This window comes from Aplysia californica, unplaced genomic scaffold (assembly GCF_000002075.1).
Source record: "Aplysia californica isolate F4 #8 unplaced genomic scaffold, AplCal3.0 scaffold00082, whole genome shotgun sequence".
Classification (NCBI taxonomy): domain Eukaryota; kingdom Metazoa; phylum Mollusca; class Gastropoda; order Aplysiida; family Aplysiidae; genus Aplysia; species Aplysia californica.
Window position 1 is genome coordinate 699,467 of NW_004797352.1, and position 19,541 is coordinate 719,007.

A 19,541-nucleotide genomic window follows, 5' to 3' on the forward strand; every position below is an offset into this window, starting at 1 on the left:
AAAAAAACAACCAAAAAAAACCCCCACCCAACAAAAAACAAAAACGACTGTCGGTCCCCTCCACTGGCCCTAACCGCGCACGACACGCGCAATTCGATGACATCGTACCACAACATTCATCATAGCTTTGGGCCTATGCTTCGAATGTTGAATTGCGCAAGGGGATCTAAGCATGTCTACAATGTCAACCTACAACTACAACAAACCATTCGCTGCGCTTCGAGGCTATGGTGGATACTCAATAGGGCCTATAGCCATTTATGCTTCGAATGTCACATGGTGCAAAGGTGGGGGGGGGGGAGGGTTAAGTCTAGCGTACAAAGAACCATTCACCATTCGCTGCGCTTAGAAGCGATGGTGCTTACTCATAATTATCACTTGTCTCTTTGCTCAAACATGTCATCTTTTAAAAAAATGGCACTATTTCATTTTTTTTAAACTCTCGACATAATATGGATTTTGAGGAAAATTCGGTAAAAAGAGGAATCTCTTCAAAGTTGTAAAGAAGCTCAATGTCCAAATTGCTTTAAAAAATATTTTTTAAAACAAATTCATGCCAAATTAACAACACTGGGATGAATAATTGATTTAATACGTGGACGGATATGCTGATCTTACAAAATGATCTGGTTCTTTTTCAGAAAAAAAAAAAATTTCAAATATGATAAGAATTGTGAAAGTGGAACGAAGGAAGACATTTTGAGTTTTAGGCAGTATCGAGTAGGAAACACTTAAGAAGGCAGTAATACCTGAGGACTGGATGACATCTGATGAAGAGCTGACGTCCATCGACGATGTCATCGTGCTGGTTGACTTGGGTGTGATATCTGATTTTAAGGACAATGAAGAAGAGAGCGACAAAGATGAAGACCCTCTTTCAGAGGAACTGGCAGGTACAGACGAGGTACATGTAAATAAACCCTACACAAGTGGACCCGGAGACATAGGAAATGGTGACGTTTGTTTGAGAAAAGGGAAGCACGTCAACACAGTAACAGACACTTAATGCAGGGAAAACACAAGAACGACAGAGAGGAAAACAATCACAGAGGGAAAGAAAATAAGTAGTGCCCTCCAACCACCCGCTGTAACTCATCATATCACATGTACAGATGGGAGACTGATAGAAGATGATACATAAACATAGGCCTCGTGCTACACATAGAGGTGGAAACCCAGTCTGAAAAAGAAGACTACATCTACTATGGACCACAAACAGTGATGGAAACACAGGCAAATATTATGTAATGTCGCCAGTAGTTGCAACAGTCTTAAAGTTGACTCTGCAGCAGAGAAGTCAACAAAAGATATTGCTTATTAGCATTGTTTCAGTTCGAGTAAAGAGAAGCACATAGAAACGATAACGGCTATTTTGTATAGAGGGAAACAGCAAAGTGAACCGAGGAGAAGAACAGATAAAGCTCGAACCACCACAGGACCAGATGAAAAGTCCTACAATGAATTCATGAGTACATAAAAGATAAAGGAAAGAAGGGCATCACAATACAACAAATTCTGGAGACAATATATTCTAAAATAAGGAAGTAGTAACAATTGAGAAGTCAACAGGCTTTCAGTTTCAGAAAGAATTTTACGGCACTTGCAAAACAAACGGTCATATAAATCTAAATGCCGAAGAAAAGAGGTTTTGCTAGAAAGTAACATACAAAGAAAAGAAGTAGAAGAGCTAAGGACGATATATGTTTTATAAGCTTGAAGGAGCAATCCGAAACAGAGCGCCCGCCAATCACCAACTGCTGCTTTTTCTTTCCTAATCCTTACTATCGCCATTTTTTCCTCTACTTCTTTATGTTTGTCATACTCCTGTGACCTGCTATTTCCGGGGTGCATTGAAAGTCGAAGCTGAACTTTGTGCTGTTGAAGCTAGAGAGGTGAGCAGAGTAAGCCTGATTCTCTGTAAGGGCTTCTCTGTTAACATCCACCCTTTTGCGCTCATATGACCTTATGCAATAGAGAGCGCCGTAAAACCCTACTAAAACAAACAAATGGAGTTCACGGGACAATCGGACAACGTCAGAAAATGGAAATAGTGAGGATTCAAAATTTGAAAACTTGTAGACTCATAACTTTTTCTGTTTGATTGCTGGTTTATTAATTTTGTTAGAGATATGGGAACTCGAACAAAAATTAATTAAACCAACAATTGAACATTAATGCACAGCTGAGCCAAGAAGCTTTTAAAATTGATTTTCCCATTGTTTCATAATATTGCGACAATCATAGTATATAAAACAAACAGCTCCGCACTAAACACTGTACGTTGATTTTACCTTTACTTGACATATATGTGATGCAGCGTGGTGAAATCAGGCGCTCGTCAATTTTTGTGCATGTAGAGTTATTGGTATCATCTGAAATCTCGTTCACTTGTCTATATATTTGAATGAAAAAATATCAATTTATCTTGAATACAAGTGGAGATATTTGCTAATGAAGGAGGTGGGGGTCACCTGTTTTCAGAGGAAAAGTTAGTGAGAAAATGGCTGCCAAAGATTAGTTATTTCCATAGCTTAAGAGTCCGTGGTAACTGAAAATTTCCATTTTTGTGCCTTTAAAGAACGTTTTCCAGGAAACTCCACACAGAAATGAGTTCTTTAATGGGCATGAAAGGTGTTGAGCCAAAAAAAAATTAATAATTAGAAAAAAAATTCACAAACCTGCGAAAAAATGCAAGTTTCTTCACTTTGATTATTTTGACGAGAGCCTGATTCCACCGCGCTGCCTCACATATTTACAAATTACTGTTGGCTTCATTCCCATCTTTTTTATGTCAGGTTTGATTGAACATGCTTACCCTTTTAAAACCTTTATTTGTTTCACACCTCCCTTCAAATCTATTTACTTCACAGTCATTACAGTTTGATATGAACGTTTTGCTATTGAAACTTCGCAATACTCATCAATCAAACGTGTCACTCCCTCAAAGCATGGTACATTATATATCATTTGGAATATACTCGAGAAAAGACCCCTCTCAAGCTCACTGACCAGAGAAAAGATTTTCCAAGGGAAACAGTGAAAGCTATACATCATCAACAGTGAAAGTTTACAATACACAAACACATCAGAGTAATACATTGTAATTATAATGCCAGCCGTACGTGTGTACCATCATCTAGATGGAGCTTTGGGTTTAGAAAAGAAATGGGTAAGAAGGAAAGGAGTGTGGGAATGAAATGAGGGAAGGAGTATTCTGTTGATTGGGGGTGGGAGGTGGGGGTGGGGGTGGAGAGAGGGGGTTGGAGTGACTGAGGGTGGAGGTGGGTGGGTGAGGGTGGTAGTGTGTGAGTGAAGAGTTTGCGGGTCAGATTCGTTGTGTGTGGATAAATGAGAGTTTGTGTGTGGGTGATTGGGGTTTATGTGGGTGAATGGGGATGTTTGTAAGGGAGGTGTGTTGTGCGTGGGGAAGGGATTTGAAAGAGAGTGGCGTGCAGCAAGTGTGTGTGGTGATTCAGGTATGAGGGCAACAGACCATAAGCAACAACAATAAAAATAACGGAAAATACACAATAGTTATAAAAAAAAAGTGAAAAAGAAGCAACAACAGAAAGACAGTCGCAGCTGAAATACAATAACAGCAAAACTAAAAATGGAATGCAAACCGTAAATTAGCATACAAATAAATATAAAACCAGGTGCAAATAATAATAATATATTATTGTTATAAACAGTCTCGACGGGGCTTACAATATTATGGCAGCTACAAAACGAACCAAGCACTTTTCAAACCCAACATTCTTACTCAAGCACCGGAAGGCAATAGTCAATACTCAAACAGGAAATACCTGGGTGCTTCTGACAGTCCTCATTGTACATGCCGTCTCCGTCTTTATCTGAAAGGAAACAAGCAGCAGAGTTTGGATGTCCTTTAAAGCTCAAATTAATAATCTGAAGATTGACCGCCAAGTCACATTTAACTAAATATGTTTTCTAACAATATTCGTTTCACCACGCTGACTTTTGAAAAACCACAGAAACCATATTGCCGCCTCTTATATAAACTTAAAGTGTATCAAGAGGCGTTAAACTATATGGTTTCGCATTTCGAAATGGATTGCATACAAGCAAAGTTTGTTACTCAAGCAACAAAAGGTATCCAATAGGCTGTTGGTTCCAGAATTTCGATGTTTAGCTACCTTGGTACATGTTGAGGTTTGGACCACCGCCAAACTCCAATCTATCAAACTGCCCCTTGACTTGTTTGTATAATCTACTGAAAAGAGTGCACGGTCTTAAATCAATGTTTCCAGTAAAGACGTCCACAATTGAATCCATGGGAAGTTGGCAGACAATTCAAAGGTTCTGAGCCAGGACAAACTGTCTTTTTTGCTTCATATTGTCTACTAAGTCTTTAAACTATAAAGTGGGATGAGTCCATGACATGTCCATCCTCTCCATCCTGACTCACCAAAAAGATGAGCTAGAGCAAAGAAAAACCTAGAAAAAATGTGACATAAGGTCGATCGGAGTGATAGCAGGCAAAACAGTAGAGCAATCTTCTCTCCCCTTGGGGTACGATAACAACAGATACACACTGGGTCTTTTTGAAAGGTTTCGTAAGGGTTGCTCTAAAAGCAAAAGTTACAAATTGCTGGACATATTGTGACAACATTCACATGTGGCTAGTGTCACCCTTGGTTCTTTTCAGGAGAGAACCATCTTTGTAAAGCTAAACTGTATGGTTTTAATTTTCGTTTGAGTAATTTTACGGCACTTGCAACACAAATAGGTCTTAAAAGTACCGAAGATAAGAGGTTTTACTAAAGAGTAACATACAAAGAAAAGAAATAGGAGAGATAGTGAAGATAGATGCTTGATAGAAAAGAAGTGGCAAACCACACCAGAGCGCATGATAACCACCTATGCTAAACTGTTTGGAAGCCTGGGAAAGCAGATTTACGGCTCAAACAGATACGTCGTTGCAATACCCTCTCCCTCCCCCTTAGTTAGAAGAAAGGACAACCAGAACTGCATATTCCTATGAGGACCCCTGTACTGCACCTGTTTGTTGAAAAAAAAGGAGAAAGCGCTGCTCAATAAGTGGCACACCATGACAATGTACCTGAGCCAAAACACCTCTATTGATGAGGGAGTACGAATCCTTCCATGTTTCTCATCATAATGTAATCACCTGTTCTGGCCCTTAATTACGACCTTATGTCGTTCCCCTATGACGAAAAAATCCCCAACTAAAACTCGGTAGTGTCAAGTTGAGAGCTTCTAAGCCACATTTGAAATTGGAATTTTTACGATGCCGTACGTGAAGAGGAAATACCATTGTGAATCATTTAGAAGGATGACAATCTGAAAGCAAACTATAGTGCTGTCAAAAATGCATGGCGCAACATGTATCAATTTGTTTTATCAGTTGAGTATTTTTTTTCAAACTCCTGCACACTGTATTCTAGAAAATTCCTTAATAAGTATTAATTTAAAAATCCCATCGATGGTTTCCACATATTTTAAAAAGTCTACACCTCGGGCAATATCGCTTTTAAAAGCAAGCCTGTCATTTTTTCTAATCGCAACATTATGCTTATTGAACGTATGTTTAGGGAACCTTTAGAGCAAAAAATTTGTTCACTATAAAATGAATTTCTTGTAAGACGTTTTGCAACTAAAAATTGTCATTGGCGAGCTTTGACGTAGGGTATCTTTGCGTATGGAAAATGTGTGCGAGAAGCGGGAAGTGCTGTGAACAACCCCATTTTCCGCATGGATAGAAATTTATAGTGTTTTATATTAATTAGAGAAGAAAAGTTTTTAAATCGAGCCTCAGATGTGGTGGAAACATGTTATGACGTTAAGACAAATTGATCCAATCTGATGTGCAAAGTATTGGTGACATTGATTCACCCATTAAAGACATATTCGAGGAGAGGTTGCGCCACGAATATTTGACCGCACTACATACTTTGAAAAGTAAAAACGAAAGATGATCATTGTAAAAGCATATATAGTAGACCCCCTCCCCCCCAACCCCCCCCCCAAAAAAATATTTAAAAAAATAAAACAATTACATCCTTGCCTTGATGGCAATCACTTTCTATAACTATGTCGTGTTATGTTCTAAACACAGAGAGCATGGATGCCACACCTTTATAAAAGACGGACCGAAAAATCTGAATTTGTCACAACACTCTGATGTTGGCTTTTTAACGGATTGGCCTGATCCAGAGAAGGCAAATACTGACCTTCCATAACAGAATCTCTACATGGTTCTTCATCGATGTAACCGTCACAGTCGTTGTCGATGTTGTCACCCGGCGTTCCTCTCCTCATAACGCACTCCTGAGACGACGATACGGGAAGCGGTTGTGATGATGATTACGATGTTGATGAAGATATTGATGAAGCCAACTACACGGGTGATAATAACCACCACTCAAACAACAATATGACTTCTGAAATGCCATGATAGCCTTTTAATATATGCCAATTTCTACGTACGGATTTTATTCACAAAATGTTATTGTAAGTATACATTCCTTATTCAAACTATTCAAATCTTTTTGACTTGAAACTAGCGGGTGTCAGGCTTGTGTACCAATGTTTTTATGACAACCATGAGAAATAGAGTACGATGGCTGTGGTGGTATTGGCTGCTATCACGATGATGCGGGGTTCAATATCCTAGTGGTACCGACACTGATGTTGTCGACAACCATGTCAGAGATTTCTTCGTTTTTTTGAGAAAGCTGAACAACAAAACAGCAGAAAACGATAAATCTAAGGATAGTTAAGTGTTGGGGAAAAAGTAGAGAAAGGTAGAGAGGAGTGAAAGCAGTAATGGCGGTGATTTTGGTGGCAATGGCATATAGTAATACAAAGTGATCATAATATAAAATGTATAGAAAACAAACATCTTTTCAAAATCTCGTCAAAATAATTACACTGTTGTGTGTTTCAAGTAGAATGGAACTGACTCAGTACCTCTCAATATGACGAAATAATTATGTATTTGGGGATGACAGCTGTCGATATACCCATTTATGAATATGGTCAGGGAAATATATCTGAGCTTCGTGGATCGTTTACAGAACAGTATGGATGTAAATAAAAGTGACTTTAAAAAGACAAAGAACTAAAGGTTTAAGACATGTTTGCACCACTAAAATAAACCCTAAAAAGGTTGATAATGATGGTAATATAATCTCTATGCCAATATATAATAATATTATAAGAATAAGAGTATAATAATGATACAATCACAGCAGACAGGTATCTGATAGAAGACTATTTTGCTTAACATGACATGGTGCACGGTAATTAAAAATTCTTTAGGGCCTACTGAATAATTAAGTTTTATCAATAGTGATGGGATAAGAATAGACGAAAAAAAAAGCAGGTTTTCCAACAGGAGAAAATACATGTGACCAGGGTAACCTGAGATTAGATAAGATAATAAAAGAAATTCAGAACAGTGCGTCAAGAACACAAAGACTCAAATAAATAAAATGGCCTTGTCACCGCCTTGTACTTTATCAAAGAGAGTGGCAAGGCAGGGACAGAGACGGAGACGCTTAAGGTTTCTCAAACTGATCTGGCATCTTGTCTGAGCAGACAGAACAGGAAATGTAAAATAATATACCAAAAATGTAACCAGTGTCGCCATTCTTAGTTTTTTACCACTAAATTTAGTGTTTTTTGGGTCGATTTAGTTTTTTAAGTTTTTTTCCCGGCACATTTAGACCTAGTAGTTTTTGTTTTGGTTTGTTTTACTAACAACAATCATATAAAATCGATTACATAATTCTGTCAATCTTTTGTTAAAAGTTATTTTTAAAAAATAATAATAAATGCGAAAATGATGACTATAGGCCAAGAACAGTCTAAAATCTGGCCTGTCTAAAGGTTATCAAAAATTATAGATTAGATGTACACTAGGCCTATATATGAATATGTTTGACTGGGCAGAAATAAAGAACCAGCTATAACAGCAAAAGATATAAGAATAAATAAGTTTTAAAAAACGGACCTTTTTCATCCCATTAAGTGGAATTTTTTTCAAAATTTAGTAGTTTCTTAAAAGTCTGGATGGCAACACTGAATGTAACACACTACACTACCGGGTAGGTGCGGGTGGGGTTGCCACTGTAGTAGCAACACATAGGTTTCCGTTTAAACTACATGTAGGTTTAGAATGTAAAGAATAGACGCAAACGCGTGTGTAACGAATCAGTTTGTCATTTAGCATGACTAATATGTGTACTGCCAATTAGGAAATCTGCAGAGGCAACGCTAACAAAACGTGCCAAAAGTTGATAAGGGAAGGCCGACAATGCTGCAAGCGCAGCTGCGACCATAACATAAGATTTCTGCCCACGAATTCGGCTGGCTGTTAATTTCGTTGTTCCTCTTTGACTGTCAAAATATTTCCCATGTTGTATTGCCCTGTCCGTTTCACATTGCCTTGCTAGAAGACATGACGTCATCCAACAGATATTGTGTTATGTCAAGGAAAATGAACAATCTAAACGTAAAATACCAAAAGAACATTAATTTGTTGATGCATTAAAACTATAATATGAAAACATTGTGTCACATGACTGGTCTTGAGTTACTCAACCCCATATACTTATACGTAGGAAGGATCGAGACCCTAATCTTCATGGATAAGGACAAACAATATCGGAGGTCCTGTATGCACTTTACACACGTTTAAGATCCATTGTAAGCTGAACATCGTAGAAGAGTCGGCCATTAGGCCGCTATCCGGGCAAAAATCAAAATTAAAAAATTCCTTCCGTAAAAATATTCATCCCACACCTTCCTTGATTCCAGACGTATAAAATTGTGATTTCTCTCTTTTGGAGCGTATCAAGGAAATCAAGATTTGTTGGGGAGGGAAGCAATCTACAGCCACTTTGTCTATCACCCAGGCAAACCTGTCTCATGCATTCTGCTTTAAGATCGTATGGTAAGACGCAACCCTACCCCCCCCCCCATATGATACTTATATAAATATGTACCTGTGAGTGGGTCCTAGGAATTTAATGGAATCTCCGATTACATTCCCCAAATACCTACATTTCTGAAAGCAGTCTTGTAGAATCAAACAACTGCCATCTGCATCATTGCCTCGCACGACACTAACAAATCTGAGCTAATGACACACCCATAAAATATTATAAGACAGACAAGACCAGATGAGTTGGTAAGGCAACTCACCGTTAACTGAAGAGAAGAGAGACAGTTAGTATTGTGCTTATGCCATCACGTTGTTCATGATAAAATATGCAGTGGGAAATATTAACTCTCAATATAGAAGGCTATTCTTTCTTTAAACGCAGCCACTTTTGTCATCCAATCTTTCAGCACTACAAACCTCTCGACAACTCTGCTCCTATTAAACCTGTACGCAATAAAACAAAAACACCCACGAAAAGGAGCAGAAATGAATGTTCTTGGCAATAAACACAGTTTTATTTTAGACAAGATGGACTGGCTGGGGTTTAGTAGATCTGTATTATGACGCCTGCGAAACTGATTCGTCGTAAACCAAGAGATAATAGTTATTTACATCAACCCCACCCCACCCTATCACCCTCGTGTCAACTTGCGTAGAAGATTTGTTTCCATCCGCCCTCCTGCCAGTCTGTGTGTGCGTCGTTCTGTCGGTCTTTCAGCCCCTAATAATTGGACGTTTAAAAAAACACAACTTAAGTTATCTAACCTTATAGGTGATGATATGCATAGCTGGCAGAGGGGATAGAGAACCAGTGTTAACGCCAGAGGAGTAAACGATGCCACCAAATTCAAAGCCAGCAGCACGGGAGTCCAGCTGGATAAAGCTCTCTTGGAACTGGTCTGTGAAGTTGTATCTTATATTGGTCTCTGACTTCATGGACACAGTCCGGTTTCCAACCTGGAGTTCATCGTTCACACGAGCATCACTGGGGAATGTTGATTCACACAAACCATGAGATTTTGTGTATTTAAAAATTTATAATTTATTAGCCGTTAGACGTTCAAGTACACCACATTACAGTTTATGTCCGTATTCACCTCCATCATAGTTTTATTTTTTGTATGCTCTAATAATAATAATAGATAGCATTTTATAGCGCATATCCCCGCTCAACAGCACGCTCTATGCGCTTTACACTATATTATTACTATATTATTACCCCAGCAGACCATAGAACACTCCGAAACATTCTCAGCTTCCCGGGAAGCATACAGTGCAAGCAGCTGATTAAGCGCTCAAACACTAACAAACTGACAAGATCTTTCGCTGTCTATAGCTGGGTACCCATTCCCACCTGGGTGAAGTGAGGAAAATTCGTGTAAAGTGCCTTTCCCAATGACACAACGTCGGGCCCTTGACGGGATTCGAACCCACGACCTTACGGTTGCGAGTCCGAGAGCCTAACCACTAGGCCATCGGCGGTACTTTTGTTTTATTTTGAATATCTGAGTCGATGCCTTTGACTTCATAACAGCTTCGAGTATATAGTAAGCATGTCGCTAAAATGTTCTTTATAAACATCCAAATAAGAAGCTAAATGACAACAAAACGACCCCCCTCCCGCAATTTTGCGTTAGAAAATTATTTCAACAATCGATCCACCTATTTCCTTGAATGGTATACCGCTGTGCTAGAGCAGTGAAAACTGTTTGGGGAACTCTTAATTTTTGCAGTTCCAGTACCGTTATGTTGGTGATCTTACTGTGTCATTTCAAGAATCTTTCTAAGGCGTCCGATATGACAGTAGCTGAGCTCGCTTTCTTCATGCAAATATTATTATCCAGGCATATTGTAGACGAACGACGGGAAAGATGGTGTAATCCAACATCAGGTGCAAACCACTGACAGTTTCATATAATGCAAAAGACCTTATAAACATTAAATGCAATCTTTTTTGTTCATTCCGACCATGATATAGCAAGGATTAAATTGCTATCTCTGTGGCATAAATGTCTAACTCTGATATGGACCCATGTGTACCCAACGCAAAACGACTCCCAACTCAGCTCACTGTTCTGGTTACCCTAAAAAGGTGAGACCCATGCACTGAGATAATAAAAGGTTGCAGATGCAATTAGAACAGCTGAACTTGTTCTCCCTGTTGCCCATATGCAGCTTCCCCCAAATATCATTTACAACAATGACAAAAATAATGACAAAAATAACGAAACCATCCCTATAAACATAAGGCTTATGAGATCATATATAAAAGGTGAGATGCATGAATACTAATGTTCCTCTCCGACAGAATTATTCAGTTTGCGTACAGAGATATACATCAACTAAAAATCAGTCATAATGCCTGGGAAAAGCAAGACAGACATACATGAACATAATATGAATACTAAAGGGGGTGGAATTACCAGTGGTCATGTGGGGGAAGAGTCGTGGATCCTTCCCAGAAAATGTAAGTTCAAAGACGTTCTGTTAGGGGTTTAAAACTGGCCTACAACGGGGCCACCAGCGAGTAAGCCCATTATGAAATCAACTGAAGTATCGGCACACCAATGGAACACATCATCATTAATTTAAACTAAACCCTCTCTGTATAAACTATAGCAACAACGACGACAAGATCATCAACAACAAGCTTCTACTAAAATGACCACTAAAATGACCAGCCTACCATCCGTTACTTCAACTTACGAGGAAATAAACAAGATCGAGGAGTTAAGACTGGAAATGTTGCCTACATTCAGTTTAGCAAAACTGATGTATTGGCTGACGGGAGTGAGAATGCTGTAACCTTTGATGCAAACGATCTGTGCTACCAACACTGGTTTGCTGGAGCTGATCCTGGCTGTTTCATTGTCCATCTGGTCGACAGTTTAGTCGGTTTTTTGTGCGTGGGAAGGGGTGGGGTGAGAGAAACCAAAACGATTTAAATATTTTCTGTTTATTGAAGGTAGTAGTAGGAAGAATGAGAGGAAGACGAGTAATAGAAGCAGGAGCAACATAAAGAATAAGAATAAGACCAGGAAAAAAGGAGGAGGGAGAAAAAGAAGAAAAAACTGGTTACCGTTGAGTGGCAGTGTGCCTTTGGCATAGCATTGTGTTTTACATCAAGGTAAAGGGGACAAGGAGTTAGAAGGGGCGATATTGAATGGCAGTAAAACCTTGAAACACCAGCAATAATTTGCCATCTTATCTATCATTTAAATTCTGAAACCTCTTAACTTGAATAGAAGAGGTAAAAGTCATTTAATTATACATCTGGCTTCTCTTAAATGATGGATCTCATTAAAGATGACGAGAAATGACGGTGTGCAGTACTAGTTACTGTTTCGAGCGGCACTTCCTGCTTAGGACGATTCCTAGAAGGCAGTCTCTGTCATACTGGTTGCAGATAAATCAGGGATGCTCGTATGAGACATGACGTGCCCATTCCCCTCACCAGGCACTCTTGTTGGTGAGCTGATTGAGTCTCCCTATCTTTGCTTTCATCTTGCAAACGGAAACAACAGTCCTCCAAGCAAGGACATCATCGGCTTTGACCTCCCATGTGTTTGAGGCGGTATTAGGCAGCTTCAGATTTCTTTGTTGAAGCATAGAATTGATCGCCTGTCGGGCTGTGCACCCCCAACGAGTTCACTGTACGGCAGTGGTCTGGAACGTTACTAAGGTCCATCGGACGGGGAAAAAAACAACCACTCGAGCTGTTTTCATGCTCGGGGTCAGACAACACACTCGGGATAACTCCACGCTTCAGTACCACCTAGTGGGGGAATGCGGTCCTGACAAGGACAGATGATTACACCTTAATTAAGCATCGAATATGAAATGTATTGATCCTGACGAAAGTATGTGGTTCAGGTTTCGTAGAGAGAGAGAGAGAGAAAGACTGAGAGAGAGAGAGAGAGAGAGAGAGAGAGAGAGAGAGAGAGAGAGAGAGAGAGAGAGAGAGAGAGAGAGAGAGAGAGAAAGAGAGACAGACAGAATGACAGACAGACAGACAGACAGACAAACAGACAGACAGATAAAGTCAGTTTAGGTGGATTTTCCAGACATTTTAAGATGATGCTAACAACATTACTTATGAATGCCGAAATACCAGTAGAGAATTGATCGCTTGTTGGACACACACGGTTTGCTCCAGTGATACAACATTGAATGTAGGTCAAATAATATTCATTGGGTTTTAACGGAAGCACATTAATAGAGAGAAAAAAAATTGAGAGAAAGGAGATTTGACAAAACAAATTTAAAGGAGAAGGAAGTTGAGAAATTAAAAGAAAAACTGAAGAAAAGTTGGAAGAATCTTTCTAAATAATTGAGGAGAGTATTTTTTAAAGCGGGATGAAAGAGAAAGAAAAAAGAAAGAAAAAAGGAAGAAGGAGAATAACATTTTGAGTTGGTGTGAGGTTGTTTAGACCAACTCGACTCAAACATAAAAATCTGCCTTCCCGAAGGCAGAACAATACGCTCTGTAGTTAGTGGTAAGAAGGCTAGGGAAGAATTTAAAAAAGTAAGCAGCTACGTTACACTAGATAAACTTCGACCTTAAGGTGTTGGTGGGATGGAGGGGGAGGGGTGTGGAACTGAGATAAACTTGGGGAAATATTGAAGCTCGTAAGATAGCAAAACAAAAATAATTCAACAAATGACATAGTTTGTTAAGGACTATATTGAAAAAAAAATCCCCACCTGAAAAGGCTACATTCCGTTAGTTTGATACAAACCTCACGTGTTGCAGAACACCAGTTCACATGTTTTAAACCCACAACCAGCGGGCAGCATCCGCCCCAGGGAACAATATCTGGCCCCCGAGAGAATTTTAGGTAGTCCATCCTGACAATCTTCATAAAACAGAACCTTTCTGTATAAACATACTTGTAACCAAAAAAGATGCCAAACATCCAGCTCTGACAAATTGCCTTCAGTCTGGAAATTTAAGTTTTATCAGTGTTAATTCAAATCACTGTTATAAAGGTTTCATTTTCCACTGCCCAATGAGTGTTGATCCAGTTCTGCCCATAACTTTGGTTGTGTAATTTGCATTTGCCCCCTTGTGCAATTGGGTTTGACAGCCCTGCTCTAGTTAATTGATGACGTTGCGGTCAGGACATGGCAGTCTATAAAGTAACATTTAGGATTTAGACATTGCCTGCAAAATATGAGATCCGTTACTTAGTGGGGAAACCATATTTTTAGCGAGTATAAGTAATTAAAGCCCGTCTCCTGAGAAATAGTACCGAGCGCAGACCGAGTCAACACTAGCAGACATAGTTATAGCGCCCATTACCTATTCCTATTCCTATTTCATTACGGAGTAAAACGTGTACAATCAACTTATTTTTGACACCTACCTTTACATCTGTCTGTGCTCCAGGTGAGTTGAGGGTAAATATCTGCGTAGAAGTAACAGATTCAGAAGACACTGTGAAGTTGGTCCCACCGGTGGCCGCGACAATTCTCAGAATGTCTGATCTGTTTTGGCAAGCATTGTGCTGTTGAGAAAAAAGATAGTTCAGATGATATGCCCTACTGATAGACAAAATGCACGGGCTGTTTCCAGAAATAGTATAGATCAAAAGATAGGTACTTTAGTTGTTTTCCATCTATTTGCAAACACAAAACACTGTAGTGATATGTGCCTAGCAGGGGCATCCGAGGATTAATAGCTAGGGTCAAAGAGTCAATTGACCGATGTCACCCATTATTTATGGACATTCTCCAAGAAACTCCACAAACTGTACTAGAACTGATAGGTTTCTTAAAAAGGTTTGAAGTGAAAACTAATCTATAAGTATTTGTGTGTGTGCCTGGAGAAAGGGTCCAGTTGTTGGGCACAGCTTTTTTGAACAACGGGGTAAAAGCCGTACGTGGTCAAAAATTTAATTCCATGAGAAAACAAACGTTTAATCATTTCTTAATAACATATTGAAGAGATTTTATGATAGCTTAAGGCAACCAGTATTTTCACGACGGGTCGTGGAAAAACATCTATGCGCCTTGTCACGACCTGTTATGGAAAAAAAAGGCTATGCGTGTTTTCACGACATGTCGAACACATACCGGCTCTTACCGCAGAGGTCTAGGCCTATTAGCTAAAATTCTCTTTTTTCGGTAGATCTAGATCTAGTTTCCAATTTTGGACCTGTTCTACCGCCATTCCGATTAAGGTGTCAAAACTACCGGATTTGTGATGGATGCCGAGAGTGCTTCCAACTTTCCCTTATGAAACCCGTAAATTCTGTACTTGCAGCATCATCATCTACGCCGCAAATGTGTTTTACAAAACTTTGAAGAGAGAGAGAGAGAGAGAGAGAGAGAGAGAGAGAGAGAGAGAGAGAGAGAGAGAGAGAGAGAGACAGAAGGGGGGAGAGAGGGAGAGAGAGAGACAGAGAGAAACAGAAAGAGAGAGAGAGAGAGAGAGAGAGAGAGAGAGAGAGAGAGAGAGAGAGAGAGAGAGAGAGAGAGAGAGGGGGGGGGGCACTTGTCTTTTTAGCTTCTCTGACGGTAGATCTAGAATCTAAACCTCGGCAGTAACCAAGTTGCATGCCTAACTGCGCGCACTCGACCAGTGTCCCTCTGTGCGGCTCGGTCGTGAACATAACGGCGGCCAAAATAAAGATTTCCAAAACTTTAAAAAATTGTTGATGGGACAGTGAACTATTTTTATTTTATTCCCCGGTCAGCTCGGGGAGGGACGAAAGAAGAGAGACGATACACCTAAATAAATCTCGCCCACGTGCACCTGAGTGTAGATGTCCATGGGTGACAAATCACGAGTGAAGGGGTCGCACCTCCTGCTGGTGGAGCAGTGGGTCTATTAAAATTTATATCCCCCCGAACCACGAGGGGTGAAACAGTCGAAAGAAAATGCGATATCTCGAGTGGACAAAATGTATTGGCAGCAGTGTGAAACGCATGTAAAACATATTGACGACGAGTATTGGGAGAAGGAAGGACTTCCGTTCATCCAACCAAGAGTAGTCATCAACCCATTTGAAGACTCCTCTGACAGGCTGATACAATAAAGGTAGGTCAATGCTGAGACTTCTTGCCACATTGTGTTCTTTTTTTGTACGCCCCTGAATGCGCACATCTTTCGTGTTTGGATTATAGACACTGTAAGGACTAAATGTGATGTACTAATGATAAAGAGTAATTAATTAAACCAGTCAATAATTAGCTACTTAACTCGAATTTCCATAATGTGGTGGGTGCACATCACTACCACAAAAATGTGATTAAAATCAAACAAGTAGTTGCTGAGATATTAAGCTTCAAACGTGCTCACAAATTATGGGGAGGACTACTATAATATAGGCAAACGTTAAAGTGTGGTGTTGAGGAAAGTATCTCAACTTTTAAGTTTTAGATGTATGCTGTAAATCCCCTATTATTTGTTTTATTCGCTTTCGGCTTACATCAAAGAAAACGTGCCGGAACCTTAGTTTGCAGGGGCCTTTATAATTATATATTTCCATTTTCGAAAATCAGCTGAAGCATTTTTTATTCACAAAAGCATACCTGTCATAATGATGTACTGTGATATATATGCATGTGTATGCCAGACTGTGAGACTGAAGAAATAGCGAGTGAGAATGAGAGGGAGAAAAAGAGAGAGATAGAGAGAGAAAAGAGAGAGAAAAGAGAGATAGCGAGAGAGGGAGAGAGAAAGAGAGAGAGAGATAGAGGGAGAGGGAGAGAGAGAGGGAGAGAGAGACAGACAGACAGAGAGAGAGAGAGAGAGAGAGAGAGAGAGAGAGAGAGAGAGAGAGAGAGAGAGAGAGAGAGAGAGAGAGAGAGAGAACGGAAATGTTTTTCTATCTGTATAGAATTAATGTTTTAATGAATGTATCTAGTTACTCACGTTTCAACTGTATTTTGACTTGTTCGTGAATTTGTATTGCATTGTATATTTTTAGTGAACACATTTTCAACCTCACTGCGAGACTGTTTTTCTGGTATAAAATTTTACACATATGCATTTATGTTATATGTATAATACTTTGTTTTACGTACACATTTGTGTCGATTAATTTTTAAGATGTGAATTCTTTTTCATTGTAATGCGCATTGAGCATCTTTTAGGAAATGGAAATGCGCAGTATAAATGCTATTTATTATTATTATTATTATCATTATTATTATAAAATGGGCTTTTAGATTCTGTTAGTCGTCCAACTTTTCGACCTGTATGCAAAGATCTTAGAAGATTGAACAGAGTGATTTTATTTTTTCTTGTTTTAACCGCGGTCAGACGAAAGTGAACAAGCTTATCAATCCAGATTAGAAAAATAAAGCCAGAGTCATGCTCAACGCGCTGCTATTGTGAGGACATTTAAAGTCAGCAGAAGGACTATCAGCCTTCTGAGAAAATGGTACGTTGCGACTTGGCCCATTCAAGATCGACCCAGAAATGACCGCCCAAGGGTAACAATGCCAGTTCAAGACCGATATACCAGGAGAGTGCACTTGAAAAAACCGTTTCAGGATAGCTGCTCAAGCCGTAAGAAAATTTCCTGGACTTTTACTCGTCAGCCAGCATACTGCTCGTCGCAGACTGAGGGAATTCAAGATTGAAGCTAGGATGTCTACATACAGACTGCGTTTACAGCCAACATACCACCAGGCTAGGGTGTACTGGTCACAGATACACCGCCGAGTACCTAAAGCGGTGGGTCACTTTACCCATCTCGGACGATTCTAAATTGCAAATCTTTGAACGCCACGATGGGAGTGCAAAAGTGTTCAGGAGACCACATGAGCACTATCTCCCATTTCTTCAAGAACACAATCAGCCCATGGCATTCCAATAAGAAAAAGAACCCACACACAATGCAAACCACTCTGAATTTTATTCATTAAAATATCCAGAATAACGTCGCTGTAATGGGCCTACGGCCTTCCATGTCACCAGATCTGAACTCAATTGAGCAACTAGAGGACGAGATTAACTGTATTGCCCTTGACTTGAATCCTGGTCCCAGAACCACATTTTACAACTGTAGTTAGTCCTCACCAATGCTTGAAACAATATTTTGCTGGCCGACTTGTGCACTCTATGTGCAGGAAATGCCTTGATGAGCTGAATGCACATGGAGACCACACAGTGTACTGATATGTAACTTTTAGATTTTACCCCTGTTGTCATATTTCAATCATATAAAAGACGTTTCTGCTAAAAGATAATCCTTTCACCATGATTTATATGTCAAATACTTCATATTTCAATTTCGTGGTCAAAAGAATCCTTAATTTTCCACATAAAAGACATACTGATGAAAGTGGTGGTGCCACTGACTGAAGTGTCTGTAGGCCATTCCCAAAGGGGGGCATTTCTCGTTCTAGTCCACAGTAGAATTGTATATGGGCTGATCTAACAATGTCATGCTCATAACTGTGCCTGAACTACAACAGGGAACTGCTGCTTTTTCTTTCCTAGTCCTTACTATCGTCATTTTCTTCTACTTCTTTTGTATGTTTGTCACACTCTTGTGACCGCTATTTCCCCCGAGCCTTGATAGTCGAAGCAGACTTTGTGCTGCTGAAGCTAGAGAGGCGAGCAGAGTAAGCGGCTGAAGATCGACGCGGACTGGCGCCAGTAGTTGTCCGCTTGACTCCACATAGAGGGTGCCTAAAGCCTAGATCTAGATATAAGAAAAAAAAAATTACACTACAACACAGCTGGTTTTTATGAAGCATTTATTCGGGGATAATAAAAAAAAAACCCTCGAAATTCTTAAAATATTGCTTAAAATGTAATTCTGCTGAGTTGCCACCCTAATTTGACGACGCTGATCTAAAAAATGTAATTAGTTTTTGTCTACCGTGAAGCACCAGCTCTGAAATGGCCATTTAAAGTTGTTCAACCTGAGTTGGCGACAGCGAGACAGCATGAGTTCGCTACCTCAGTGCTTTCTTGTCGCATCTCCATTTTTAATAACAGTGAAAGCAGTTCATGGCAAAGAGTGAGCTTAAGAAGAAGTCAGATTTATACTGTAAAAAAAATGGAGATACGACAAGAAAGCACTGAGGACGCGAGTTGACAGCGAGACGCCCTTCCCAGTTTTTCGGCGTAAGAAGAATGTAGTTTGGATTCCGATAAAGCCGGATCAGCGTTGCCGGCTAATGATGTAATTTTTATACCTATCAGCGTTTACTGAGTCAGTCTCCGAAATCGGCATTCTCTATGTTTTCGCCCTTAGACCGTCTTCTCACTTCTCACAGCGAGTTTGGGGCGCCCATAGGCCAAGAGAAAGAAGAAGACGAATAAGTAAGAAGAAGGAGGAGGAGCATTACAGAGGGAAGGTGGTGAGAGTGACAGGGAGTGAGAGAGATAAGTTGAGAGATATATGCAGAGACATAGCAAAGTTTACATTGCTAGATCTAGGTCTCTGATATATATATATATATGGGAAGTGAGAAAGAGACAAGAAAGGAAACAGACACTAAAGCAAGCAAGCAAGCAAGCAAGCACTCACGCACACACATGCACGCACGCGCGCACGCGCGCACGCACACACACACACACAGAGACACACACAGACACACACACACACAAACACACACACACACACACACACACACACACACACAC

At 39.8% G+C, this 19,541-nt stretch overlaps 1 protein-coding gene across 1 annotated transcript in view; it reads right to left on the reverse strand.

The window, feature by feature from the left end:
* The window catches only part of LOC118477397, a gene marked incomplete in the record, with an annotated part of 32,620 nt that overhangs the window by 3,656 nt on the left and 9,423 nt on the right, over positions 1-19,541 (reverse strand). Inside the window, 6 exon segments of the mRNA XM_035968781.1 lie at positions 750-827; positions 3,807-3,854; positions 6,216-6,312; positions 9,698-9,917; positions 11,639-11,808; positions 14,299-14,438. Coding sequence (XP_035824674.1) covers positions 750-827; positions 3,807-3,854; positions 6,216-6,312; positions 9,698-9,917; positions 11,639-11,808; positions 14,299-14,438 — 753 coding nt within the window.